At 33.8% G+C, this 25,135-nt stretch overlaps 3 protein-coding genes across 7 annotated transcripts; 2 read left to right on the top strand and 1 right to left on the bottom strand.

Annotated features, from left to right (window-relative positions):
* The first annotated feature begins 2,604 nt into the window (after nucleotides 1-2,604).
* On the top strand, nucleotides 2,605-14,253 carry LOC123902374 (ABC transporter G family member 22-like). Of its 4 annotated transcripts, none has more exons than XM_045952081.1 (11): nucleotides 2,605-2,699; nucleotides 3,134-3,511; nucleotides 9,429-9,502; nucleotides 9,985-10,220; nucleotides 10,911-11,066; nucleotides 11,184-11,367; nucleotides 11,638-11,946; nucleotides 12,176-12,460; nucleotides 12,908-13,192; nucleotides 13,456-13,563; nucleotides 13,665-14,253. In XM_045952081.1, the coding sequence occupies exons 2-11, from the start codon at nucleotides 3,136-3,138 to the stop codon at nucleotides 13,875-13,877; spliced, it is 2,226 nt and encodes a 741-aa protein (XP_045808037.1). In that variant the 5' UTR covers nucleotides 2,605-2,699; nucleotides 3,134-3,135; the 3' UTR covers nucleotides 13,878-14,253. The 4 variants fall into 4 exon arrangements, with proteins under 4 accessions (XP_045808037.1, XP_045808045.1, XP_045808060.1 ...); XM_045952089.1 differs by lacking the exon at nucleotides 2,605-2,699 and adding an exon at nucleotides 9,665-9,720 and having other exon boundaries at nucleotides 3,444-3,511; XM_045952104.1 differs by lacking the exons at nucleotides 2,605-2,699; nucleotides 3,134-3,511 and adding an exon at nucleotides 9,665-9,749 and having other exon boundaries at nucleotides 9,423-9,502.
* A 1,392-nt stretch (nucleotides 14,254-15,645) lies between these two features.
* Nucleotides 15,646-20,489, bottom strand: LOC123902400 (prolycopene isomerase, chloroplastic). Of its 2 annotated transcripts, none has more exons than XM_045952115.1 (13): nucleotides 19,784-20,489; nucleotides 18,789-18,995; nucleotides 18,591-18,690; nucleotides 18,403-18,485; nucleotides 18,106-18,162; nucleotides 17,733-17,885; nucleotides 17,566-17,644; nucleotides 17,288-17,436; nucleotides 16,876-17,010; nucleotides 16,585-16,698; nucleotides 16,334-16,444; nucleotides 16,104-16,212; nucleotides 15,646-15,975 (listed from the first exon to the last, which is right to left on the bottom strand). In XM_045952115.1, the coding sequence occupies exons 1-13, from the start codon at nucleotides 20,207-20,209 to the stop codon at nucleotides 15,902-15,904; spliced, it is 1,797 nt and encodes a 598-aa protein (XP_045808071.1). In that variant the 5' UTR covers nucleotides 20,210-20,489; the 3' UTR covers nucleotides 15,646-15,901. The 2 variants fall into 2 exon arrangements, with proteins under 2 accessions (XP_045808071.1, XP_045808082.1); XM_045952126.1 differs by having other exon boundaries at nucleotides 19,780-19,836.
* An 832-nt stretch (nucleotides 20,490-21,321) lies between these two features.
* Nucleotides 21,322-23,863, top strand: LOC123896241 (putative pentatricopeptide repeat-containing protein At3g13770, mitochondrial). The gene is made up of 2 exons (XM_045946658.1): nucleotides 21,322-21,394; nucleotides 22,349-23,863. The coding sequence occupies exons 1-2, from the start codon at nucleotides 21,322-21,324 to the stop codon at nucleotides 23,794-23,796; spliced, it is 1,521 nt and encodes a 506-aa protein (XP_045802614.1). The 3' UTR covers nucleotides 23,797-23,863.
* Nucleotides 23,864-25,135: the final 1,272 nt, after the last annotated feature.

Genomic DNA, 25,135 nt, shown 5'->3' with positions numbered 1-25,135 from the left:
CCTGCAAGCTTTCATCACACAACTTGCATCCATGTCAACCGATGCCCATGTGCCACCTGAACAACTTCAAACTTCTCTGAAACCACGTTCAGACCATTGTTAGGCTCCAACAATTCCAGTTTAGTTACATCACCTAGTAAACTTTGTTTCACTAGCCAAACTAAACTCATGTCACTAACAAGTACCCAACCAAAGATCCATAACTTAATCAAAACATGAGAATCACCGCTAGTAACCGATGCATAACCAATAATAGTAGAACTATCTAACAAGTATCTACCTACTATCCATGCATCAAAGTTCAAGAAAATACCTCGCATCGTGTTAAAAGAAACTCACCCATACCTTGAACCTTACAAACTTTCCCGTCTTCAAGATGAACAACTCCACTTTCAACTAGCTCTAGGGATTCAAAAGTATTTCTTCTTCAAACACATGTGATAGGAGCTTCCAAAGTCCATGACTCAACACTCCACCGATTTCGAGCTTGCACTAGCACCTCCGCATCCTCATAATAAGTTGTTGTTTCAGACGTAACCCGAGTATTATTAGCACCGCCTCTTCAGACTGATGTCAAGTATTATTACCACCGCCTCTCCAGACTGATGTCGAGTATTCTTAGCACCGCCTCTCCAAACTGATGTCGAGTATTATTACCACCGTCTCTCTAGGTTGACCTTGTGTAACCTAGATTGCATCAGCACATCCTTGACTTGATTTTCCACAAGCCAAACATCAATTTTCTCTAACCTAAACTTCACAGCGGAACTCCCTCCTCCTGAATCAAACCAGGAGCGCTGATACCAGTTGTTGAGAAAAACAAGCATAGAGAAAATAAAAGAATGCAATCACAACACAAGAATATAACGTGGAAACTCCAAAAACGGAGAAAAAACTACGGCCGTTGTCAAAACCGACAACCAGAGAATAAACACTATGTGAAAATTGTTACAACATATAGACTTCACTCTCAACCACCTCATGCCCCAGTACACCCACACTCTCCAAAGTAAATATTTGAACTACATCTCAAATACTCTTAAACAAGAGCATAAGAGAAAAGAAAAACGACACAAATATAAACTTAAATTGTTGATAAAGTGCTACTGTTTGGTGTGTTGAAACAAGGAACTTGAGGTCTCTTTATATAGCATTGAGCTCCTCCACTCTTCACTTTTCTAAGCAATGCGGGACTTCTCAAATATAATTTCCTTGACCTTTTTTCCTTCATTGCAATCAACCCCAACATGACTTAAATTAGATTTTTGTTGGATTCTTAATTAACAGGTTTGCGATATATAATTTTGATTGTCTTGGTGTTTTTGATTACCTAAATTCTAAAGTGCCTGAAATGTAAATTAACGTAAAAAGTAAAATTGCCCTGAATGCGAATGGTGAGTTTCATTAATCAATTGAGAATTACAACCACTAAGAATGTATCCTTTGTTCGTTTATATGTGTTTGTGTGTGAGTATTTTTTCTGTTTAGGCAGATTTTCTTTTTTGGAAATGAATTGTCGAAATTTTATCTTGATATTTCTATTTATAGAGAAATTAGGAAAAATGTAAAACCGTTTTCGATTTTGCATGCTTGCCAAGTGTATGTCAGCATAAAATGTAAAACCGTCTTCTTATCTCCGATGGATGTTTAAATTTGAACTTCAAAGTCCGAGAAAAGACTAATTTTTTACCTTCTTTGTTTAGTGTTTCAAGATCTAGATGCTCAAAATTCTTTGAGCTTGTTAGTTGCTAAGACCTAATCTCTTCGAAATATTTTTTTTAAAACTTGGTATCCGGCCTTAGAATCGAGTAATCCAAGGGGACCAATCCCACCCCACTTGCGGGGATCCCATTTAAAGCCAGAGTTTTTTTGCCCACCGAAATATCTCTTTGAAATATTAGCCATATAAATTTTACATATAAGACATTTGTTGCATTAATGGTTAAAAATGTAGATAATAGGCTATATATTTTCTAAAAGATATCCAATTCAAATTAGAAAAGGGTACGTATTATCTAAAAAATAGTCTCTTCATATTTCATATCCCTCTAAACAATGATATAAAAGTAGAGAATGATGAATAGAACAATGATATAGAAGTAGAGAATGAGTAACAAACTTGATTATAACATTTGTTATGTGTTACCTTTTAACATAATGATTTGTCTTTGCGTGTGTTTGGTTTTACGGTGACAAAACTTAATTTTAAAAGAATTGATATTTAGTTTAAAATAAATTAAATATAAAGTGATTTATGTTTGATTAAATACGTTCATGTAAAAGTGAATTGAACAATAAATTTGAGACTTAAAACGAGATAAAGACTCGCAATTATAATTTCAAGCTAGATCAATTATAAAGATTGTAAAAAAAAAAAAAATCAACTATAAAGATAAAACTAATTTTACTCTAAAAACATGATATAAAGACGTCAAAATTAATTTCATAAAATCAATTTTTGCATTCCCTAAAAGTGGAACAAAATATACACAAACTACTTTTTTAATATTCATATCCATCCATATTAAAATCATTGAAAAAACTATACAAGGGCAGGCAGATGATATTTTCAAGGAAATACGAGGGTAATTTTGTAACTTTGCATAGGTGTCTTTGCTTTATTAAGCTCAATTGGTCTCACATTCCATTTTCATATCTTCTTCTTTGAAAGCTTGAAACAACTCTTATTATTTCTCAAGGTAATTATAATTTATGTCTTCCCCTATTCCTTTTAAGCCAGCTTAAAATGCTAATGATATTTTCAATTATCTTCCTATATATGATTAGCCTATAAAATATACTACCTACTATTGTTAAAGCATCTATTTATATATGTTTAAGCAATATATATCTTGTGTTAATTAGTATTTAATTTATAATTACTTCTTCTAGCCTTTGAACTTTGGAGTATATATATAATAATGTATGATTGATATGTCTTACTTAATTACTTACTCTTAAGCAAATAATATATAACATAGGTACTCTATTCACCAAGAAAAAATAACACCACTACTCCAAGTAAAGATTGATTTCCTTCCATCATAATTTTTCTCCACTAAGATATGCTTATCTTAATCTTATCTAATATTATTACATTTTGTTTAATTTGTGGGATAATATTTTTTTTTAGTTATGGAGAAAGGAAATACAATGGGGATATCTAGGACAAAATCAGATCAGCTGGTGGAGTCGATGGTGGCGGCTCTAAAGTCGCCACAATCGAGTGATCACTCGGCAAATGGAGCAGTGGAAGGGAGCGGAGGATTGTCGAGGAAGTCAAGTCGGAGGATAACTGCGGCATCGCCGGGGCACAGCGAAAGGAAGAACACACACATAAGGAAAACAAGAAGTGCTCAATTGAAGATTGATTTTGATGAGTTGGGTAGCGGCGCGGCTCTTAGCCGAGCTTCAAGTGCAAGCTTGGGTCTCTCATTTTCATTTACTGGATTCACTATGCCTCCTGATCAAATTGGTGATACAAAACCATTCAGTGACGATGATATGATTCGTAAGAGCTTCTCTCCATTAATCTACTTTAATTTCATTCATTATCTCACAAGATTATGGTACAAGATAAATTAATTTTTAACATGGCATTTAGTTTAAAAGAATAAGATTTATTTTGCTTTAGGCAAAAATAAATTTTAGGATATGCAAATGAGTTTAATTGGTATGCACGGTGGGCAAAAAATAATGGAAAATTTTAACTAGTGCTATGATAAAATGGTATTAAAAATGCACAAATTTTTTTATTTTGATGTTGTAAATCTATTAAACCCTATGCAAATTGTATATGTGTGTGCGCGTTTGTAAATATGTTGATTAAGCGTCACAAAAAACTAGCTAGATTAATGATTGAAAACTAACATAAATCACTAACATTTATCTAAAAAAGTTTACTTTGGGTTGATATCGTATCCAACTCAAAGTAAAGTATAAGAAAGGTGTAAACAAAAAAAAAAAAAAAGTATAAGAAAGGAGAGATCTCTTTATTTAAAGTGTCAAATTAATAGTTATATGACAAAATGTTACATATATGGTGCTCTCTTTTTCTCTTCTTTTTTTTTTTGCATGACGCAAATGATGCTTTTTTATCTTTCCCTTTTTTGATTAGGTGTTTTGTTTAATAAAGTAGTATCATTTTTCTGTTGTTTTATTTTTAGCAAATTGTTTTGTACATCTATATTAGAATTGTTATTATTTTTTTTTATAGATAGATAAAATCACAAAATTATTACAGATTTATAAACACAAATAAAAGAATCGGAATTCGAATCATGATCATAACGTCCGACCTAATATTTTTGACATTTTTATTAGTTGAATTACTACTTGTGTTTGTGTATTATTAGAGTAGTAATGAGAACAAATGTTACCCATGCCTAAGTAAGGCTTCGTGCCGCTATGGTGACCACAAAATATATGGGTGGTGGGGTTGGTGGTCTCTGATTTACTTTTGTAGATGTTGGTGGATTTCTCTTTTCTAATTAGCAAACACAAAAAAAAGTATGCAATTAATTTATTATGAAAGTGACATTTGGGTAAGGGCTAAACAAAATCTATTATACGTGTGAAACGCAAGAGTCAAACGAGTGTAAATCGTCTTTCGTCCCAAAATAATTGTCATTTTAGGAATAAATTTTTTTCTTAAAATAATTGTTATTCTCACTTTTTAATGTAATATTTTTCAATTGTATCCCTAATAATTACTATATGCATTATTCTCAAGGAAACAAATCAATAACTAATAGGGGTAATTTAGTAAAAATATTACTTCTTTTAATAACATCATTACATTTCTTAATATGTATGAAACAACCTTAAAAGACAACATTTTTGAGACGGAGTGAGTATCTATGAAGCATGGAGTCCGGCATGAATATCACGACACGGACACGGACACCACGACACCGTTAATGTAAAAAATATAGTACACGACAACGCTACATATTTATAAAACATATAAATTGAAAACCAAAATATATACATGTAAATCTAATTTGAGCAAGTTATTTTTTAAAAAAAAAGTTTTAAACAATATATGAGAGTATTTTACCTTTATTTATCCATCTACAATCGAAAAAACTAAAAATATCGTAATCAAAATGTAATGTCTTCAATCTCTCATTGATTAATATTGTTGTTTCTACACATCTTTAACTTTTGTAGATATATCTGATATGTGCATAAGGAGTGTATAAACAAAGAAAAAATAATTATTTGTGAGACACTTGTCCGACACGTGTCATACGAGTCTCTTACACGTGTCGGACACCGATCAAAAGAGTGTCAAACTAAAGGAAAATTTGAATTTTTTTTAGACACCGATATGAGCTATCCGACACGTGTCGTACAAGTGTCATACGAGTATCGGACACCGCGACACGCCTAATCATAGAGGTGTCGGTGCTTCCTAGATAAATATAGTAGTATAACCGTTCAAATTTATTCATAAGAGTATCATATCGTAAAATTTCACAAAAAATAAGAATTTTTTTTTTAACAAGTCAAAATGAGATATATTAACTAAAACAGCCTCCCCAGTAAAAAAAAAAAAAAGTTGAATAGTAAACTAATTTCATAAGCTAAATATCTACCGGTACACTTGTTGAAGTGGACAATTGTGATAGATTCACAAATAATATTTATTAATTTTTTTATATTAAACACTATTTATGGATCTATTAGAATTGTCGATCTCAATAATATACTAACATATGATCAAATAAAATGAATACCGGAGTGTTAACCAAATATTATATAGTAATCATTTCAAAATTTTTTCCATACAAGTTCTTTTATACATAAATTTTTAGTCTTTTAAGTTTTAAATTTTTGAATGATTTTTTATAAATATGTATAAAACATTATAAAAATGTCTTCCACAAAAGTTTGAAATTTTTAACTTTAGATGAATTTTTCTGAAACAACTTGAGATAAATTAAATATAAACTTTTCTTTGCCATATTAATTACTACTAAAATAGAAATTAACTTTTTTTACTTTGGTAGATTTATATTTTGATTTCTGACTGTTATAGTAAGATGTTGTAACAGATTTGGGTTGTCTAATTTAAATTTTACGATGGAGATCATTTATAGTAATTTTTTTTTATTTCAACCTTCTGGTTTTCGAAGAAAAAAACTAATAATTCAGAATTCGGTCCCGAAATAAATAAAGTTGGTTAAAAATTGTTCCAAACAAAAATCAATTTCAGATTCTCCCGAATGTCATTTATAAAAATTGTGTAAATCTAAACTTTTCATCTATAATTATCGACTTAAATTTAGAGAATTACTTTTGCCACCCTACCGATTACTCGCGCGCCCTACACGTTTTCCATTTTACCCTTCGACTACTTAAGTAGCGGACATTATAAAATAGCGGACGAAATATTTTGATAATTTCGTAGGGCTCACCCCAGAATCGATAGAGTGGCAAAAATAAAACTCTAAATATAAATAAGTGTAATAATTGTGACTTAAATTACAGAAAAGATGTACCAAAAAAAAAATTACAGAAAAGAATCTCAGTCCGTTGGATTTAGTGCAATAGTACAGAGTGAGTACAGTTACTTCTATTTTGTTGGTACGTCCGTAGCTAAATAAATTAGTTGGGCTGTATTACAAGTGAAGTCATGTGAAGCAACTAAATTTGGGCCCTGACTGCTCACTCACTAGGTGGTCTCCACTCTCGAATATAGAAATTAGTTTTTTTTTTTAGGCTTTTTTTTTTTTAAATTCTTTTTTTCTTTCTTTTTTAGGTTTAAATAACACATTCGTCCATATATGTACGCGATATTTTGATTTTAGTCCTTGTATTTTTAATTTTTTTAAAACTCATTAAATGTGCAAATTCATTTGGTTTTAGTCTCTAACGTTATTGTCCATTTCAAAAATGCTAATATGACAAACGGTTTGACATTTGGCAACGATGATGTGGCAAATGAACCTGGAATCACCATGTGAATCAGCGATCCTTGTCATCTAATGAATCACCCACCACATGAATCAACTTCATTTGCCACATCATCGTTGACAAATGTCAAACTGTTTGTCATATCAGTGTTTTTGAAACGTAACATGATGTGTTTTTGGAGATCATAAGAAGTAAGAGTATGTCACACATTAATCTACAAAGTGATTTTTTTTATAGTCAAATAATTTAGTGGCCAGAATTTCATTATTTAAATAAGTATAATTTTGAATTTGAACTCCAACTCTTATATAATGCAATCAGGGTCATCTCTGACTATTTGGTGGCCCTGCTCGAATATTAAAAATGATCCCTAATAAAAAAATGCAAAAATAATCATTCTCTATTTAAATTGTAAATAACATAAAAACACAACAAAAATAATTATCCTCATATATAACATCAAAAGGACACATCATAATGACTAGAACTAAAATCATGAAAAAAAAAATATTATAGGGATTTGAACCAAAAAGCTTGCACTAAAAAATATTAGAGGTTACCACTAATTTTTTTTATTAAGTAGCCTATTGGCTAGAAAATTTACCTTAAAAGTGAATAAGTAAAGTGTCTCGGATTCGAACCCGGACTCCTGCACATATAGTGCAATGTCCCTACCACTAATCTATTTTGAAATTTTAATTACTAAACTACCCAATAAAAAAAAGTTCAAACAATCTATTAATTTCACAATTCATCCCTCTGTATTCTTAAAATTAAGGTACTCCAAAATACCCTAGTGAAAAAAGAATAGTAAATGAGAGATGAATTGAGAAATCATCCTATACACGGCAGCCATAGAATGCCGGAATCAAACTTTCTATAGTTACAACACTTTGCTGTAATTGATCTGAATCATCTGATTTCTGATTGGCGACTACGATTATTTTATTTTATAAAACTATATTTTAAATATGAACGGTCTGATTATCAAATCAACGATTACGACGTGAAACCGCATAGAATGCCCCATATAATATCTAAACTAATATCATGTATCATTGCCGCCGGGTCCAGTCCTTCCAACCACCTCTCTAACCATAATCTCTTGACTAAACGTCCAAAAATTCATGTACACTACTAGACAGCACACGAAAACAGTAGTAGTGACTACTGCTGTCTATGTTTGAGTCATTTTCATTAGAGTAAAATGATTATGCACATGCAAATTCATAATGCTACATTGATTTTAAACACAAAATAGTAGTAACATCGTTATGAGCAATTAATGTACAATTATTGTTTCATATGTATGCTCAATTTTCCACTATTGATGTGATTTATGTGTGACTTTTTGTGCTGGGAGTGACTTCTTCTCATTGATCTTTTTGTCTTTTCTCCTCTTTTCCAACTTTCTTTCTATAACAAGAAGCAAGTTGCACTTCTTTTCGTATCACTATTTTTGCAAGGGGGACATGACCAATTTGGTTGACTATGGTCTTGAAGGACCAATTATATTTAATTAGGTGGGAAGTTCCACCATGGACCACACTATGGACCAATGCATGAAATTGTTCAAACACCATCGAAGAGATATGTCGTTCTTTAAAAGTAAAAATTTACGGCCATTTTTATCTCTGTGACTGAAATAATGACTTGATCGATATAGGTGTCACAAAAACAATAAAACAATACAGAAACTATCGTTGATCAGGTCATTGTATCAAACTTTATAAAAAAACTATAAACTTCTTCATAGAACCAATGTGAGTCATCATATTAAAGTTTTGATCAATTTTCAATTACTAGTCTAAGGTGATCCGCCGTAGAAATTATCATATTAAAGTGAATGGATTGGAATCCATATACAATCCAAGAACTCTACAATCACCTAGTCGGCACGTTGGATGATAAGTTAAAATTATATCGTACATATTATAATTTCAATAAATACACGTCTCCTTATATAAACCATTCGTGAATTGTCTCATATAAAAATCAACGATTAAGATTATAAACTATATAAAAATCAACGATTAAGTACATGGAAACCATTTCTCCAATGAACAATCTCTTTCTTCTATTTTCCACCTTTCATCTTCCTTTCTTCTTGGAGAGTTAGTTAATATTGTTTAAATCATTTATGGTCCCTCAATTAATTTTCTGATTGACTTTTATGCAGTGATCTTGACTTCACAGTTACAACTTGTCTAGGTCAATCTTCTCGTCTTATAGGTTATAAACATCATGGTCCATGTTTGTCTTCCCCACTTGTGTGTCCTAATTACAATATATATTGCACCCTTTTAACGGATCATGTAGTAGTGTAATCAATCATACGAAAATCATATCCATGCATATCATTTTCTAGATATTATATATAGCCATCATTAAAATATAACACCTCCCCCACATTCTTATACAATCATATACTAATTGAAACTAATCATAATTTCCTTATTAAGGAGCTTTATTTTCCTACATTTAAGGGTTAATTATGTATGTTGCAGCTGAGGATATTGAAGCAGGAATTAGGACAAAGACAAAGTTTCAAACAGAACCTACTCTGCCTATATATCTAAAGGTAATAAATAATATACTAGTACACATTTTATTTTACATGTCATAAAGTTTTGAGTTTTTGCTTTTTTTTTCTCATTTCAAGTATTCTTGCAACTAGCTCAACCAGGGCTCAAACCTTGATCTATAGAATATGAGATTGATGTAGCCCTGTGTATTTGAGCAGGCAAGGATGAAGCTTTCAAGAACAAGGTCAAGTGGAACATGGCTAACAATAGCATGGTTCAGTTCAGTCTTGTACAAAGTTTCAAGTTAAAAATAATAAGTGTTTTTTGTTAGTAAACAAATTTATTTTTCAAGTTATCAATGTATTATGTACTTTTTTGGTGTTAATTGGGTATCCTCTGCGCGCAACTGCAGAGACTATTTTTTTTGCAATTTCAGTCTTACAATTTCAAATAATAATTTTGGTATTTAACCCTATATTTTATATTGTGTTGTTGATGGTGAGTTATTATATATATACTTATTTTGGAATATATGCAGTTCACTGATGTGACCTACAAGGTAGTGCTGAAAGGCATGACATCAAGTGAAGAGAAAGACATCTTGTATGGGATAAGTGGTTCTGTAAATCCAGGTGAAGTTTTGGCATTGATGGGTCCCTCAGGAAGTGGAAAGACAACTCTTTTAAATCTCCTTGGAGGAAGGCTAACTCAGCACACAGTTGGTGGTTCTATCACTTACAATGACCAATCATATTCCAAGTTCCTTAAAAGCAGGTCAAAATCCAAGCTAGCTAGGGTTGATTACTTTCTTATATACTCGCTCCGATTTTATGTAAGCAACAAATGATTCTTTTTTCAGGTTCATTGAATAACTGATGTATCTGGTAATATGAACCAGATACATTAGTTATTCAATGAACCTGAAAAAATAATCTTTGCTTATATATGAGATCAGAGGGAGTATATTTATTAGATTATATACCAATTTACCATGTGATTCAGTGCATGTTTGGACTGACAGTGAATTTGGTGAAATCACGATGGCAATGTGATTTTATTGAAATTCAAAAGTGTAGTTTTTGCTAAAATCAGTGGCATAGCATGATTTTGTTGAAACTAGAATATACTACTTAAATTAACACACCTTAAATAACAGATTCTGATGATACAAGTGACGAGTAGTTTGGATTTCTTCATATAATGTCACTGATTCGACTCTTGCGAGTAAAAAGTTAGACACAGAAAAAACTTTACCTTGTTTATGGTCAACTTGACTCAAATTAGTCGGAGTTCAAAGTGACTTACATAGGGCCTGGACAACAAAAAAAACAGATTAATGCAACTCTTAACAAATAAAAAGTTTCAAATTCAGAATGGAATTTTGCAGAGTTGTTTGGTGATCAAAATGTTCTTTTATCAATAAGATAAGTATTGTACTTACAAGAAGCATATGATGGCATGCAGGATAGGATTTGTGACACAAGATGATGTTTTGTTTCCTCACCTGACTGTGAAAGAGACGTTAACATACGCAGCCCGGTTAAGACTTCCAAAGACATTCACTAAGGAGCAAAAGGAAAAAAGAGCTTTAGATGTCATCTATGAGCTTGGCTTGGAGAGGTAAATGATTCCGTAACTATTATAAGCATAAAATTCATATAAGCATTATAACCAATATACACATATTATTCCTTAGTTATAGAAGCCAACTGTTTCGTATTGTATGCATGAAAACAGGTGCCAAGATACTATGATTGGTGGTTCATTTGTTCGCGGAATATCTGGTGGAGAGAGGAAAAGAGTTTGTATTGGAAATGAGATCATAATCAACCCTTCTATTCTGTTTCTTGATGAACCAACATCTGGTTTGGATTCAACAACCGCGTTGAAGATTGTTCAGATGCTGCAAGACATAGCAGAGGTATTATAAAACCTTCATAGCATATAGCATAACAAAATTTAAACAAATTGCTATCATTCCACAACACTGTTTAGTACAAATTTTGTTAAATAGCATCTATAGCCGTGATATTGCATTGTAACGTAGCAGAATTTAAAGAAATTGCTCTTTTTCGCATCTATGATTGACAACACTGTTCAGTGACTTGTTTAATTCCATGCTTTACTGATGAATCAGCGTGTATCTTCTCGAGACTAAATCTTTATGACTAACCTGTTAATTATATCGTAGGCGGGTAAAACAGTTGTAACAACAATTCACCAACCGTCAAGTAGACTCTTCCACAAGTTTGACAAGTTGATCCTTCTTGGGAAAGGGAGTTTGCTTTACTTTGGAAAAGCATCAGAAGCAATGAATTACTTCCAATCTATAGGATGTACACCGCTTATTTCCATGAATCCAGCAGAGTTTTTGCTAGACCTTGCTAATGGAAACATAAATGATGTTTCCGTACCATCAGAGTTGGAGGATAAAGTGCTAATTGGAAATGCAGAAGTTGAAAAATATAATGGAAAACCATCACCAGCAGTAGTCCATGAGGTAAAATTTCTCTTTCTCTTTTACTACAAGTTTACGACTTTGTAGCATCGATATTTCAAACGGAGTGTCTGGTGTCCGACATGTGTCAGTGTTCATGTGTGTGTCAGTACTTCATAGCTACATAATCTAATGTTCTATTGTATCTACACAAAGAAACTCCAATATATTTGACTCACTATATACATTAATCAGGCCTTGAGAAAATATTTGAACATGTGAATTTTAACAGTATCTGGTGGAGGCATATGAATCTCGAGTTGCGGAAACAGAGAAGAGAAAAATAATGGTTTCTGTACCTCAAGATGAAGCTTTGAAGGATAAAGTATGTCCACAAAGACAATGGGGAGCAAGGTGGGATGAGCAATTTTCCATACTTTTTTGGAGAGGAATCAAAGAAAGGAGGCATGACTATTTTAGCTGGTTGAGAATCACACAAGTTTTATCCACTGCAATCATCTTAGGATTACTCTGGTGGCAATCAGATGCTAAGAACCCAAAAGATCTGCAAGATCAGGTAAACTATTTTTATAACACATCCTAAAAAGTTTATCAAAATAAGTTGAAAACATGTCATAAGCTATTTTTATAAGTTTTTCCAGCACTTAGCCCGTTTGGATTGACTTATTTGAGTTTATTTACTGTTATAAACACTTGTGTTGTGAGACTATTTAGGAGAGCTTATATAAATAGCTTATGCCATGTTAGTAAGATATAAAGTTTTTAGAATAGCTTATGAAGACAGTTTGACTATATTTTTTTTTTTGTTACAGAAATTGCTAATATATAAGCACTTATATATACGATAAGCGCTAATGCTAAAAACATTTAATTAAGTTGTTTATCCAATCAGGGTCTATTCAAGTACATATGATAAGCCTAAACAAACTAGAAATGAGCTCTTTCAAACGCATCATAAGACGTGATCATCTTTCAATAACATTTGAACATTTGTAATTTGCAGGCAGGACTCCTTTTCTTCATTGCTGTGTTCTGGGGATTCTTTCCGGTTTTTACTGCAATATTTACATTTCCTCAAGAGAGAGCCATGTTGAATAAAGAACGCGCAGCAGATATGTACAGATTAAGCGCATACTTCCTTGCTAGAACTACAAGTGACCTTCCATTAGACCTGATATTACCGGTGCTTTTTCTCCTCGTTGTTTACTTCATGGCTGGTCTGAGACTAAGCACTGCCCCCTTTTTCCTCACCATTCTTACTGTTTTCCTCTGCATCATTGCAGCTCAGGTATGCTTTTCAGAAATTACTAAGAAGACAATACAAAAATAAAACAAAAACCAATGTTTTAAAACCCAAACCGAATGCTTGAACTGGTTGAACCTTAAACCGGCCTTTACTACAGCTTTTGCGGTCCAATTGCAGTTTCATCTTGGTTCAAGCAGTTTAAAACGGTTGAACCATGACCTAAAGGTTTCGCCGGTTCAGTTTTTAAAACATTGACTATAATAGCTAACTTACAGTGCTGATAATGGCTGGTTGTTGTGACGCAGGGTCTTGGACTTGCTATCGGTGCTACGCTTATGGACTTGAAAAGAGCAACAACTCTAGCTTCGGTAACTGTGATGACCTTCATGCTTGCTGGAGGATTTTTTGTCCAGGTAAAATTACATGCACACCTAAATTTTATGATCAAATAGTTGACACGGATAACATGCAGTTTATTAGCAGAAGAATTTTAACATGATACTAAATTTTGCAGAAAGTACCAATATTCATTTCATGGATACGCTACATGTCTTTCAACTACCACACTTACAAGCTGTTGCTCAAAGTGCAATATGAACATCTCACACCTGTCATAAATGGAGTCAAAATTGACAGTGGTTTGACAGAAGTAGCTGCACTGATTGCCATGGTTTTCGGTTACCGTTTCTTGGCATATCTTTCGTTGCGGCGAATGAAACTTCAATAGAGGTTAAAAATATTCAGGAAAAATGCTTCATATCTGCATGAGTAATTTTAAATGAAGACTCACATGCAGGCAATATGGCAGGGCTGAAACTTCTGGCCTTATTTTTGTTCAATCATGTGTATATTGTATTTCATTTAGCATGTTGAAATGCAACAATGCATATATGATATATGTTATAGTAGACACATTAGTATCTTGAGAGGTTTTTTTTTTGTGGAAACTACTTAACTCTTGAAAATGCTTCAATGACTAAAGCTTTGTAACTGCTATAGTGGAATTAGAGAGGATAATTTTCTTGCTACATATTATTAGTCAAACTTAAGTGTAAGCCGAATTTGACAGCAATAATGATAATGATGGCAGTATTAAGAAGGAAGTCTAAGGTTTTATTTTGATCCCTGTTGCTAACAAATTCCCTCTCCCCCTAACAAATTAACCACTAAATTTTCTTATGCAAAAAAAATCATTTGTCTTTCTTGTTATGTGGTAGATAATAAGATAGTTATAGAACTATATGTGGTCAAAAACACTGACATCCAATATAATCTATTGTTTTGCCACATCACTTCACTTTTGTAACTGCATTTTAAAAAAGATGTTATGAAATGAAGAAAAAAAAATGGAGGACTCTCATATTTACACTGAAAGTATATGCCATTTTCTTTTTAAGCAAACGAAAGAAAAGTAGATTAAATATAAGGAAGTACAAAGACCGGGGGACATGAACCTGACCTAGTCAAACCACATAAAAATGTAGTAATCAGCCCTATCGGGTAATACAAACAGTCAAAGTGTCAAACAACTACAACAAAAGTGGTCGTATACAACAAGCAAACATACGCGCAGCACGGGCACAATGCTGCGAACCCGCATACAGGCGGAAACCAAATTGCAAAAAAAGTGTGATGCACGAATGGTCACGAGCAATCAAAATAGAGACGAGCCCAAATGAACCTGGACCTTTCGAGACTGGCAAATGAACCTGACCACCAACACAGAAGCAGATACACAAACCAAGAACTTACTGCGTTGAAACCACGACAACGACAAGTGGCCATCAAACCATCTTAAACGCAAAAAGCACCTAGGACGCAAAACCATAACTCTTTCGAGTGAATCAACTAAGTCCAGAATCAAATTGCTCAACCAGAACAAAGTAATGATAGAATCAACGACGAAGGCACACCCATGTACAGAAAAACCAAAACTGGCCACACCATCGGAATAAGCACCACACAGACCCAAGGCCGCCGGAAAAGCTACAACCAGAACCTAGAGTCGTGAACCAACAAGCCACAACTCAGAATGAGCATAAACAATCAGATCTGCAACAACCTAAACGAACCCAGAGACCGTGTTTTGAAGCAGATCGCGACAGTACCGACGACTGATAATCAACAACCCCAGTTGGGGTCCAAGGTGGTGATGGCGTGTAGACGCGAGTGCACCACCACAGACCGGAGCTACATCGTGACTGTCGGATTTAGATTTGGAAGGGAAGAGGAATGACTTACAAGGGTGGTTTGCAGTGGTTGACGTTTGGACAAGATAGGAAAGAGAGAAAGACAGTTTTTCGTATATGTCCTTAAACTCAAAAAAATTAAAGAAAAAAAATCCAAAGACCAAAGAAGCATAGCATCTATAAATGCATATTTACAGAAAGGCATATCTTGGTAGTATAACTCTTTATTTGGATAAAAGAAAACTGATCATACAGAGATCATTTACATTTCACGGCCCCTCACTCCCGGATTCGGATTCTTTGCAGTTATAGAAGCACGCGATTGCACGCAGCTAAGTAATCTTTTCCATTAAATTGCAATAGGACAGCTCATAATTCCAACTTTACAAAATTTTCTTTTAAATACATCTCATGATTTGTCCAATCGGACGCCCTAGTTCTATACCTTTGTAAATGTGACGAATCCGTTTCCCTTCCTCCCCAACAAAAAAGTAAAGAAATATACAAAAAAGAAATGTTATACAGGATAATACAGACTCACGGATCAAACAAATTATAACACTTATGCCAGTGTTCTGAACCAACCAAGCAACCGAAGCAGCATGGCATCTAAAACAGGTGACTTTTTCTCCAACCCTGTTGTTTAAATAAAAATATTAAATGAATTTTACACTTTCAGAATAATAAATATTTTTCTTTTTATCATAATATACTTTCAACTTGCAAGCAGTTTCCCGCTACGGAATGTGAGAGCTCTAGCTTACCAATATCCGCAGCTACTCGATGAGCGCACATAACTCCAGAGAAAGCTACAGCAATAACACCTTGTCCAGGGAAGCAACTGTCTCCAACACAGTAAAGACCATCTATGCTCTGAAAACAAATTTTATCGAGTTTTAATCAGTGTATTCTAAAAGCATATCATACGAGAATGTTCTACTTCTATAACCCAACACCTGTCATTCAATCAAAAACAAATTTAAAGTAAACTTACTGTTGTATTAAATGGCATTCCTAATAATCCCTTTGGAATGCTACGTGGCATTGGTCCATAAGTACCCTCGTCGCGGGCTAGGTATCGTCGATGTGTCTTTGGTGTCCCTACCTAGAGTTGGGGTTAAATGTTCAGAAAAAAAAATTACACAAATAATAAAGATTTGGCTTACTCAATGTGAGATTGAATTAATGAGAAAATAAAAGATATTACAAATTATATCTTCTACGGTAATATGGTTTTAGTTCTACCTCTATAAAATCGATGGCTGATCTAAGACCAGGAAACAATTTCTTCTCTAATCTGCTTATGATTTCATCTGCTACCACCTGCTTCTTTGCTTCATAATCGATTCTTGAGAGACCCTGGAACAGAAAACAGGAACATGTTTTATATTTTGAGATTTACATGTATCCGCAAAAGATTAAAACAGAAGGTAAGGGTAAGGGGAAAAGGGTAGTTTCTTCTTAAGTCATTGAAGCACGCAAAAGGTGAAAATTTTAAAACTTATTTATCAGTAATCACTACTCGGTATTGCGTACCTTCCAGTCGTCCATGGAAGAAGTTGTAAATATATGAAGGATGTGACGACCTTCAGGAGCTAACGATGAATCAAGAATAGTCGGTATACTCAAAAAGATACTTCCATATGGCTCCTCCAAATCGGTCCAGTTGTTCTAGATTGTGCCAATGACATGCAAAAATTAATTATTCATTCAAAGCCATTAAGGATATTAAGAACTGTGTAGCACTGACACCTCGAATTGAAGGCGTGTTTGGTGTCTGACACATGCCATGTTTGACACCAACACAACACTGACACATGCAGTTACATTCAATCACTTACATTTTTAAAAATTTTATCAGTGACTATGTGTTAGTGTTAGTGTTGTGTCTAGTGTCTGCGAGTACTTCATAGATTAAGATTTCTAAATTGAGGAAACTTCAAATTACCTCAAGCACAAAATGGTGACAATCTGTATCTAGAGGTAAAACCTCCGCTTTAACCCCCATGTGGATTGACAGAAAAGATGGAGCTTTAACATAAACTTTCTGGAAGTTCTCTTCCTCTTTCGGAAGTGTCTCTTGTTTTATTAACTTTCCTACATTGTAACATTATGTAATTTGGGATTACCTCTAAGAATTAATGAAGGCAGAGAAAGATACTAGATAAAAATCATTCAAAACTCTAACAAGAAAAAAAAAAACTTATAAACACTATTATAACCAACCGAATGTGTCCCATCTGGTAGCATTTGAAATTATGGTCTTAGCGAAGAACTCTCTGCCATCTGAAAGCCTCACTCCTACCTGCCAAAAGTATAGTACAAATGATGATAAATAAAATACATATTTTCTAAACATGCCATCCTTGTTCATAATCTGATATCTCACTTACGGCTTTGCCCTGCTCGGTGATAATACTTGTGACATTTGCCTTGTAAAGTATCTGACTACCCTGATCAATGAGACCTTTTGCCAAGGACTTTGCAATCCCACCAACACCGCCAAGAGGGTAGTTAATACCGCCAAAGTGTCTGTCACACAGAACCTGGAGACAAAAAATTAATACAATAAAGAAGCAATCGATGTTGGATTGAATTCAAGTTACTTTAATTTTGGCTATTTGGTCAATAAATGATCTTTCTATCCATTGCAACAAAGAGCAATGAAATGGAAGCATAACTTCAGTCCTAGACACTTTCAAAAGTACAATAAGAACATTGCATGAATGAAATGAAAGAATGCAAAAGGCTAGGTGAATATGTTACCATGCTAGCATTGATCATTGGAGTCTGCAACGCGTTGACCGTGCTCACTATAAAACACTGCAATACCATAGAGTTTTTATGAAGCAAAATTACCAATCATGTGTAAATAAACTGAGTAATTAGTGAACGACTAATGCTATTTAGCATGAAAAAAATATTTATCATGAAAAGCTAATGTGGCACTGTTTATTTTAGCTAATGAAACACATTTCATAGGATAACTCTTCATGACTTTTAACACTTTCCTATTAAATTATGTGAACTTTCTAACTGAATCAGATTACTAGGTGTATCTACCTCTGCGTCTATGAAAGACAACAACTGCGGATCCTGAATATACTTCCGGGCTATGGCTCCAGCATTTTGCGGCAAATAATAGGCTGCCATATAACAATGTCATCAGAAAAGCTAATAGGAACCAAAACTACCTTCAAAATTTGGAATTTATGATTTTAACTTTGCAGCCACATAAGAAATGAAAGTACCTAATGTCAAGCATTCAAGCGGCTTCTGAAAAAACTGTCCAAAAAGGTAGAGTGGCTCCTCTAGCGACTTCAACTCCAATGAATTCAGGGCATTGAAAATCTAGCCATCACACAAATAAGCTCTTAAGAAAAAATGAATTACAAGTGGAGGCAAAAACGCCTTATAAGGGGGCTGCAGTCACCTCAATTAAGACAAACCTTCCAGCATTCACCATAGAATTTGAGGATACCGTCCTTTTCATGGGGAAAATAACTCGTAAGTTCTTCAATGAATTTGTCATACTCTCTGTGCACTCGAACAGAGAGGTGGTTCGGTAGATGGAAATGAACAGTTGTTGGATCTGGTATCACCTCCATCCGACAACCAACTGCTTCCAATGCTTGTGTTATCAAATTGAGATTACCCTACACAAATTTAAGGTAAATGATGTTATAATCCTTAGAAGTTAGAACCATGACATTCAACAAAAACAATAACTAAAAATCACTGCCCAAGCTACTATTAGCTTGATTTCCAAACAACAGTTATGCGGAGATCAATTGATCAGAAACCAAGCTTTACCTAAGGCAACTCATGGTCATGAGATTTTCCATGAAAATCAAGCAATACATTTACCCCTATTTTCTTGATTTCTTAATTTACTTCTCATTGAACTTCCTTTCATTATTATATACTAATTAAAAGGAGAACTCGATAAAGTAATTTTGTTCACTGCCACTAGCTAATAACAACGGCACTGATACTATTAATAAGTAGAGAATATTGTACTTGTGTATGAGTATGCCTAGACAAAATGTCCGAATCTATAGGTTGTTTTCATAATCTATCAGGGAGAGCTTATGGAGGTAAGCTGAAAACAGGTTATGGATATGTCATGACGTTTTTCTATAAGCCTATCCAAACAGTCTCACAAGTATTTATACTAGTAGTAGTAGATAAACTCAAATAAATTAATCTAAACAAGCTTAAGGACATGTATTGATAAAAGGCTTAATAAATCATTCACAGCATAAATCCTTATCATATTAGCGCTCATGTTTAAGTTATTTCTATAACAAAGGATAAAATAAAGTCAAACTATTTTCATATAAGTTTTAAATCATTTTCATACCCTATCCTGAAAAGCATATGCAAATAAGCTGAAAAACACTTATGTACAAGTCATAAGCACTTTTCAATAAAAGGAACCAACCTTATCACTGAAACCAAACATGACAGAAGAACCAACATCAAAAGTATAACCATCCCTATTATAAAAACCAGAGCTTCCACCAGGAATAACATACTTCTCCAAAACCAAAACTCTAGCACCTTTTACTGCCAACTGTGTCCCAGCAACTAATCCACCAATCCCAGACCCAATAACAATTGCATCAAACCCTTCTCCAAAATCCACTCTTTTTCCACTTTCCACACCTTCTTCCTTTACTTTCAAAACCCCTTTAACCAACACCCTTTTTCTTCTAAGTCCATATGAGCATGACCCAGATGGAAATTTAGTTCTTCCATAGCTACATAAAGCTAAAGATTGAAACTTTAAAGGTGGGATGTGATTGTAGTTGATGGGGTTGTAGGAAAAAGTGTGGTTGGAGATGGAGAGTGAAGGGAAATTGAGCATGGTTGATTATTTTGTGACAAAATGGAAAGTGTTGTGAGAAATAGTTGTAAGTAATAATGCCATGAAAATGATGATGATAACAAGTGAGTGAGGATGATTCCATTTACTCATAAAATTGATTCTTAGAAGAGACGACGACAAATAACAGCATTTTACATTTTTTTAATACAACTCGATGGACTACGTGGTAGACTCAAAAAAATTCTTGGTATCATATATATTATTTTTTTTTTATAAAAGTAAGTCGAAATTCACGACGTAATTACAAAATTAAACGAACATTTTTAGTATAGATGTCCCAGAAACATTATAAACAAAAAGCTTATGAGGTTCACTAGTTGAGGTCTCCATAATAGTGTATTATCTAGAATAGTAAAATTTAAATAGATGACAAATTCTCTTTTTAAGAAATTTAATTTTACTACATGTTTAAACTATATGAATCGAACTATTTAAGATTTTAGATGAAAATGGTGCTTCACCTATACTAAAATAAACTCAAAATAACTATAGTACCTTTTTTATCCAATGGAAAAGGGACAAGCATGAGAAAAGAAAATTACATGGCTGAATTATACTTTTGATCCTCTAACTTTTACAAACTTGCGATTTTGATTCCCTAATTTTTATAATAGCATTTTTTTTTTCCTTTAACTTTATCCCATTTTGTAAAAGGTTGCCCCTCACTTGAAAAATGTAATGAGAAAAATATTTTTGCGACTTTAAATCATCCTACAATTGCTTCAGCTACAAAGCAATTGCTTCAGCTGCAAAACTAGACAAGATAGTTTTATATTTGGGAGCTTCTACGATAAATACGAAAAAATTCTAAAGTCCTAGAAGTATAATAAATAACATCGGTTGCTTTTTCAACCCTTTGTGCAAGGATTTCCCCTACAACATAATTAGACGCGTCACACATAATTTCAAAGGGGCGAGTTCAGTCAGGTTGCTGAATGATGGGAGTCCATGCCCACATGATTAAAACCCGTTATCTTCCTCCAGTGTTTCTCAGAACAAGGTTGATTGTATTATATACGAAATGTGACTCTTTGGGAGATGCCCGCCATGTGTTTGATGAAATGCATGAACGGAATGTTGTGTGAACTGCTATGATTTCGGCATATTGTCAGAGAGGGTATGCCTCTCAAGCTTTGAATCTTTTTATTCAAATGTTAAGATCAGGTATATATTATATATACTCGGACCTTGTTTGGTTAAACATTTTAATTAAATGCCTATAGCATAAACGCTTATGTATAATCTAATTCTATAATGTGTCAAGAAAAAGATGCTATTTTTATAATAATAGATACAATAAAGTGAAATTCTTTTCATATAAGCTATAAGGCTATAAGTTGTTTTCATAAGCTATCATGGAGTGCTTGTGAAAATAAGCTAAAAATAGATTATGGACATGTCAGATGTTCTTTATTAGCTCTCCCAAACCGTCTTAAAAGTACTTATCCTAGTAAATAAGCTCAAATAATACAAACCAAATAGCCCTTGGTTTGCACCTTGCACAACTATAACAAAATTGATAATTCTTAATTAAGGACACAACCATTGATTTAGTCCCAAAACTATGACTTTCTCTCCAATTTAGTCCCTAAACTAAATAAATATAATAAATAATCCTTAGAGTATATGAAATCCTTCAATTAAGTCCTTGAAGTATATGAAAATTCATCAATTTAGTCTCGAACATCTTAATAGCAGGGACTACTTTTCACTTAAAATAACGTGAAAATGAAATGGTTTTCAAACCAAACAGACCTCGTCAGTGAGGTGATTTAGGAACTGATCTACATTGGGTGCTTGATTTTGCTTTATAAAGTAAGGCTTGTATGTTGGAGTAGATGTTTTGTCAGTTGTTATACTTGTGTTGTTATACCCAAATTGATAACATGGAATTCTATGTAATGGTCTTTTGAAAAAAGGACTTAATCGCAGATACTTGTGTTGACTTGCACCTAGATTGTGCATAAAAGACCTATTGATCTTGTGATAAGCATGTTGAAAGAGCTAGAAGTTAAAAATTTGAATTTTCTTGTGTATCAAATTTGGACGTAATTTTTGGTTTTTTATTTTTATTTTTTACTGGTTTACAAGTGCTGACGTAACTGTGCCTTTTCATAGGTACGGAACCTAACGAGTTCACTTTTGCTACAGTGCTCACTTCATGTACAAGGTCTCTGGGTTTTATTTTAGGGAGGCAAATCCACTCTCTTATCATAAAATCAAATTATGAAGATCATGTTTTTGTTGGCAACTCACTCCTTGACATGTATGCCAAAGATGGTAAAATTCGTGAAGCTCAAACAGTGTTTGAATGCTTGCCAGAAAGAGATGTAGTTTCTTGTACTGCTATAATCTCTGGATATGCACAACTTGGTTTGGATGAAGAGGCATTGGAGCTATTTCGCCGTTTGCAAGGGGAAGGAATGCAATCAAATTATGTTACTTATACTTGTGTTATAACTGCGCTTTCTGGGCTTGCTGCTCTAGATCTCGGTAAACAGATGCACAGCCATGTTCTTCGCTCTGAAATTCCCTCATTTGTGGTTCTCCAAAACTCATTGATTGACATGTACTCAAAATGTGGAAATCTCACTTACTCAAGAAGGATATTTAACACCATGTATGAGAGAACTGTTATGTCTTGGAATGCAATGCTTGTTGGGTATAGCAAACATGGAGAGGGAAGAGAAGTGCTTGAGCTTTTTACTTTAATGAGAAAAGAAAACAAAGTCAAGCCCGACAGTGTCACAATTTTGGCTGTCTTATCTGGTTGCAGTCATGGAGGACTGGAAGACAGGGGACTGAATATTTTTCAGGAGATGACCAGTGGAAATTTTGGAGTTTTGCCAAAGATGGAGCACTATGGGTGTGTTGTTGATTTGCTTGGTCGTTCTGGTAGAGTAGAAGAAGCTTTTGAATTCATTAAAAAAATGCCTTTTGAACCAACAGCTGCTATATGGGGTTCCCTTTTAGGTGCTTGCAGGGTACACTCAAATGTTGTTGACATTGGTGAATTTGCAGGTCATCAACTTCTCGAAATTGAGCCTGGAAATGCTGGGAATTATGTTAATCTGTCTAATTTATATGCGTTGGCAGGAAGATGGGAAGATGTAAGATCACTAAGGGACCTCATGTTGAAGAAGACAGTAACAAAAGAGCCCGGAAGAAGCTGGATTGAGCTTGATCAAGTACTTCATACTTTCAGCGCAAGTGATCGCTCTCATCCAAGACGAGAAGAGATATGTGTGAAAGTGAAGGAATTATCAGTTAAGTTTAAAGAGGTTGGTTACGTTCCTGATTTGAGTTGTGTTTTACATGATGTGGATGAAGAGCAGAAGGAGAAGATACTTCTAGGCCACAGTGAAAAGTTGGCTTTGTCTTTTGGTCTAATTGCTACACCTGAAAGTGTTCCAATCCGTGTCATAAAAAATCTGCGTATTTGTGTTGATTGCCATAACTTTGCTAAATATATCTCAAAAGTCTATGGCAGAGAAGTGTCTTTGCGGGACAAAAATCGGTTTCATCGAATTGTCGAAGGGAAATGTTCCTGTGGAGATTACTGGTAAGAAGACCCTGATAGAGAGCACTCAATGACTAGGTTCTTGGTACTGTGCAATTTATGAGGTGAAACAGAGGAAGTTGGATGAAAAAGGAAACATTGGCCTGCCAATAGTGGGATGTAACTTATGAGAAGATTCAAAGTAGTATGACAATTGGGTCATAAAGAATTCAAATGCAGCATTTTTATTGGTTATTTCTTTACTCAGAATCAAAGAATTGAAAAATTACACCTACATTGCAGGAACTTTCAGAATTTTGATTTGTTTTATGATTTTGAATTTCATATTTTGATTTTGTTATGCGGTTTTTATTCGGAAGCTTCATTGGTAAGCGATTATGTGATGGCTGCAACTTGTGTTAGTTTTAGGATGTTTTCCATGGGAATTTTCTTTAGTGGGTATTTTGTGAATGAAGTCCTTGTTAAACTTGTAATGTTGCTGCTTTTTAGCTCAAATTTAAATATTTGAATTTTGGAGATGTAGGTGTCATTTGTGTCTGTTATTCATTTGAATTTTCCATCTTTGACACATAATGTTCAAAGTAAACCACAATCTTTTGTCTCTGGCAAATAATGTGCTGTATATATCTCTTATAGAAATTGCCTCTTCTTTTTTTCCTCCTGTTTCCATTTTTTTTATTCTTCATTTCAAATTTGCGATGTCTGATCTGTTTTTCCAGCTGAAATTTGGTGCATTGCACAAATAATGGGTGATTTGTACTGAACTGTCTATGTTGGTGTTGAAGTTGTATGAATTGCAGTTAACCACTTCAAGAATTTGAGTGGAATTTCTATTCCAAAAAGTTCTTTACATTCCTTGGAGGCTTTCTCTGTGCAAAAGCTTATATGTTTCTCAAAGTGAGTCTGAGAACCCAACGGCGTGATATTTTGATATTGTTTTTGGAATGCAAAATTTTGATAAATTGAAAAATGAGTTCTCTGTGCAAAAGCTTATATGTTTTATGCAGAATGCTTTTGCAGTTGCTGCTTTTCCTTGTAACTTGCACGTATCTGGATCAGGTGGCATCTTTTAACAAGTAGAACTGGGTGATCCCTCAAACTTTATCCCTGAAGTTTCCTTCCCTTCCCTTCATGAACATACCTTTTGTTTCAGGAGAATGATCAATTAGTTTTGGCTCCTTGTTTGGACACCTTGTCCTTTAAATAAGCTTTTCGGGCCTTGCATCCTTTGCAGACTCTTATATCTTGGTATAATTTGATTTTCTCTCATCAGCCATCAAGATCGTTCCTAGTATGGGGAATTTTCCATGATAGATTGTCTACTGATGATAACCTCAGAAAGAGAGGGTGTGTTACAGTCTCTATTTGCATTCTTTGCGGTCTGC

The sequence above is a fragment of the Trifolium pratense genome, linkage group LG1 (genome assembly GCF_020283565.1).
Source record: "Trifolium pratense cultivar HEN17-A07 linkage group LG1, ARS_RC_1.1, whole genome shotgun sequence".
In the NCBI taxonomy this organism is placed as follows: Eukaryota; Viridiplantae; Streptophyta; class Magnoliopsida; order Fabales; family Fabaceae; genus Trifolium; species Trifolium pratense.
Note: the sequence above shows the minus strand (reverse complement) of the source record. Positions and strands in the feature narration are given on the sequence as shown.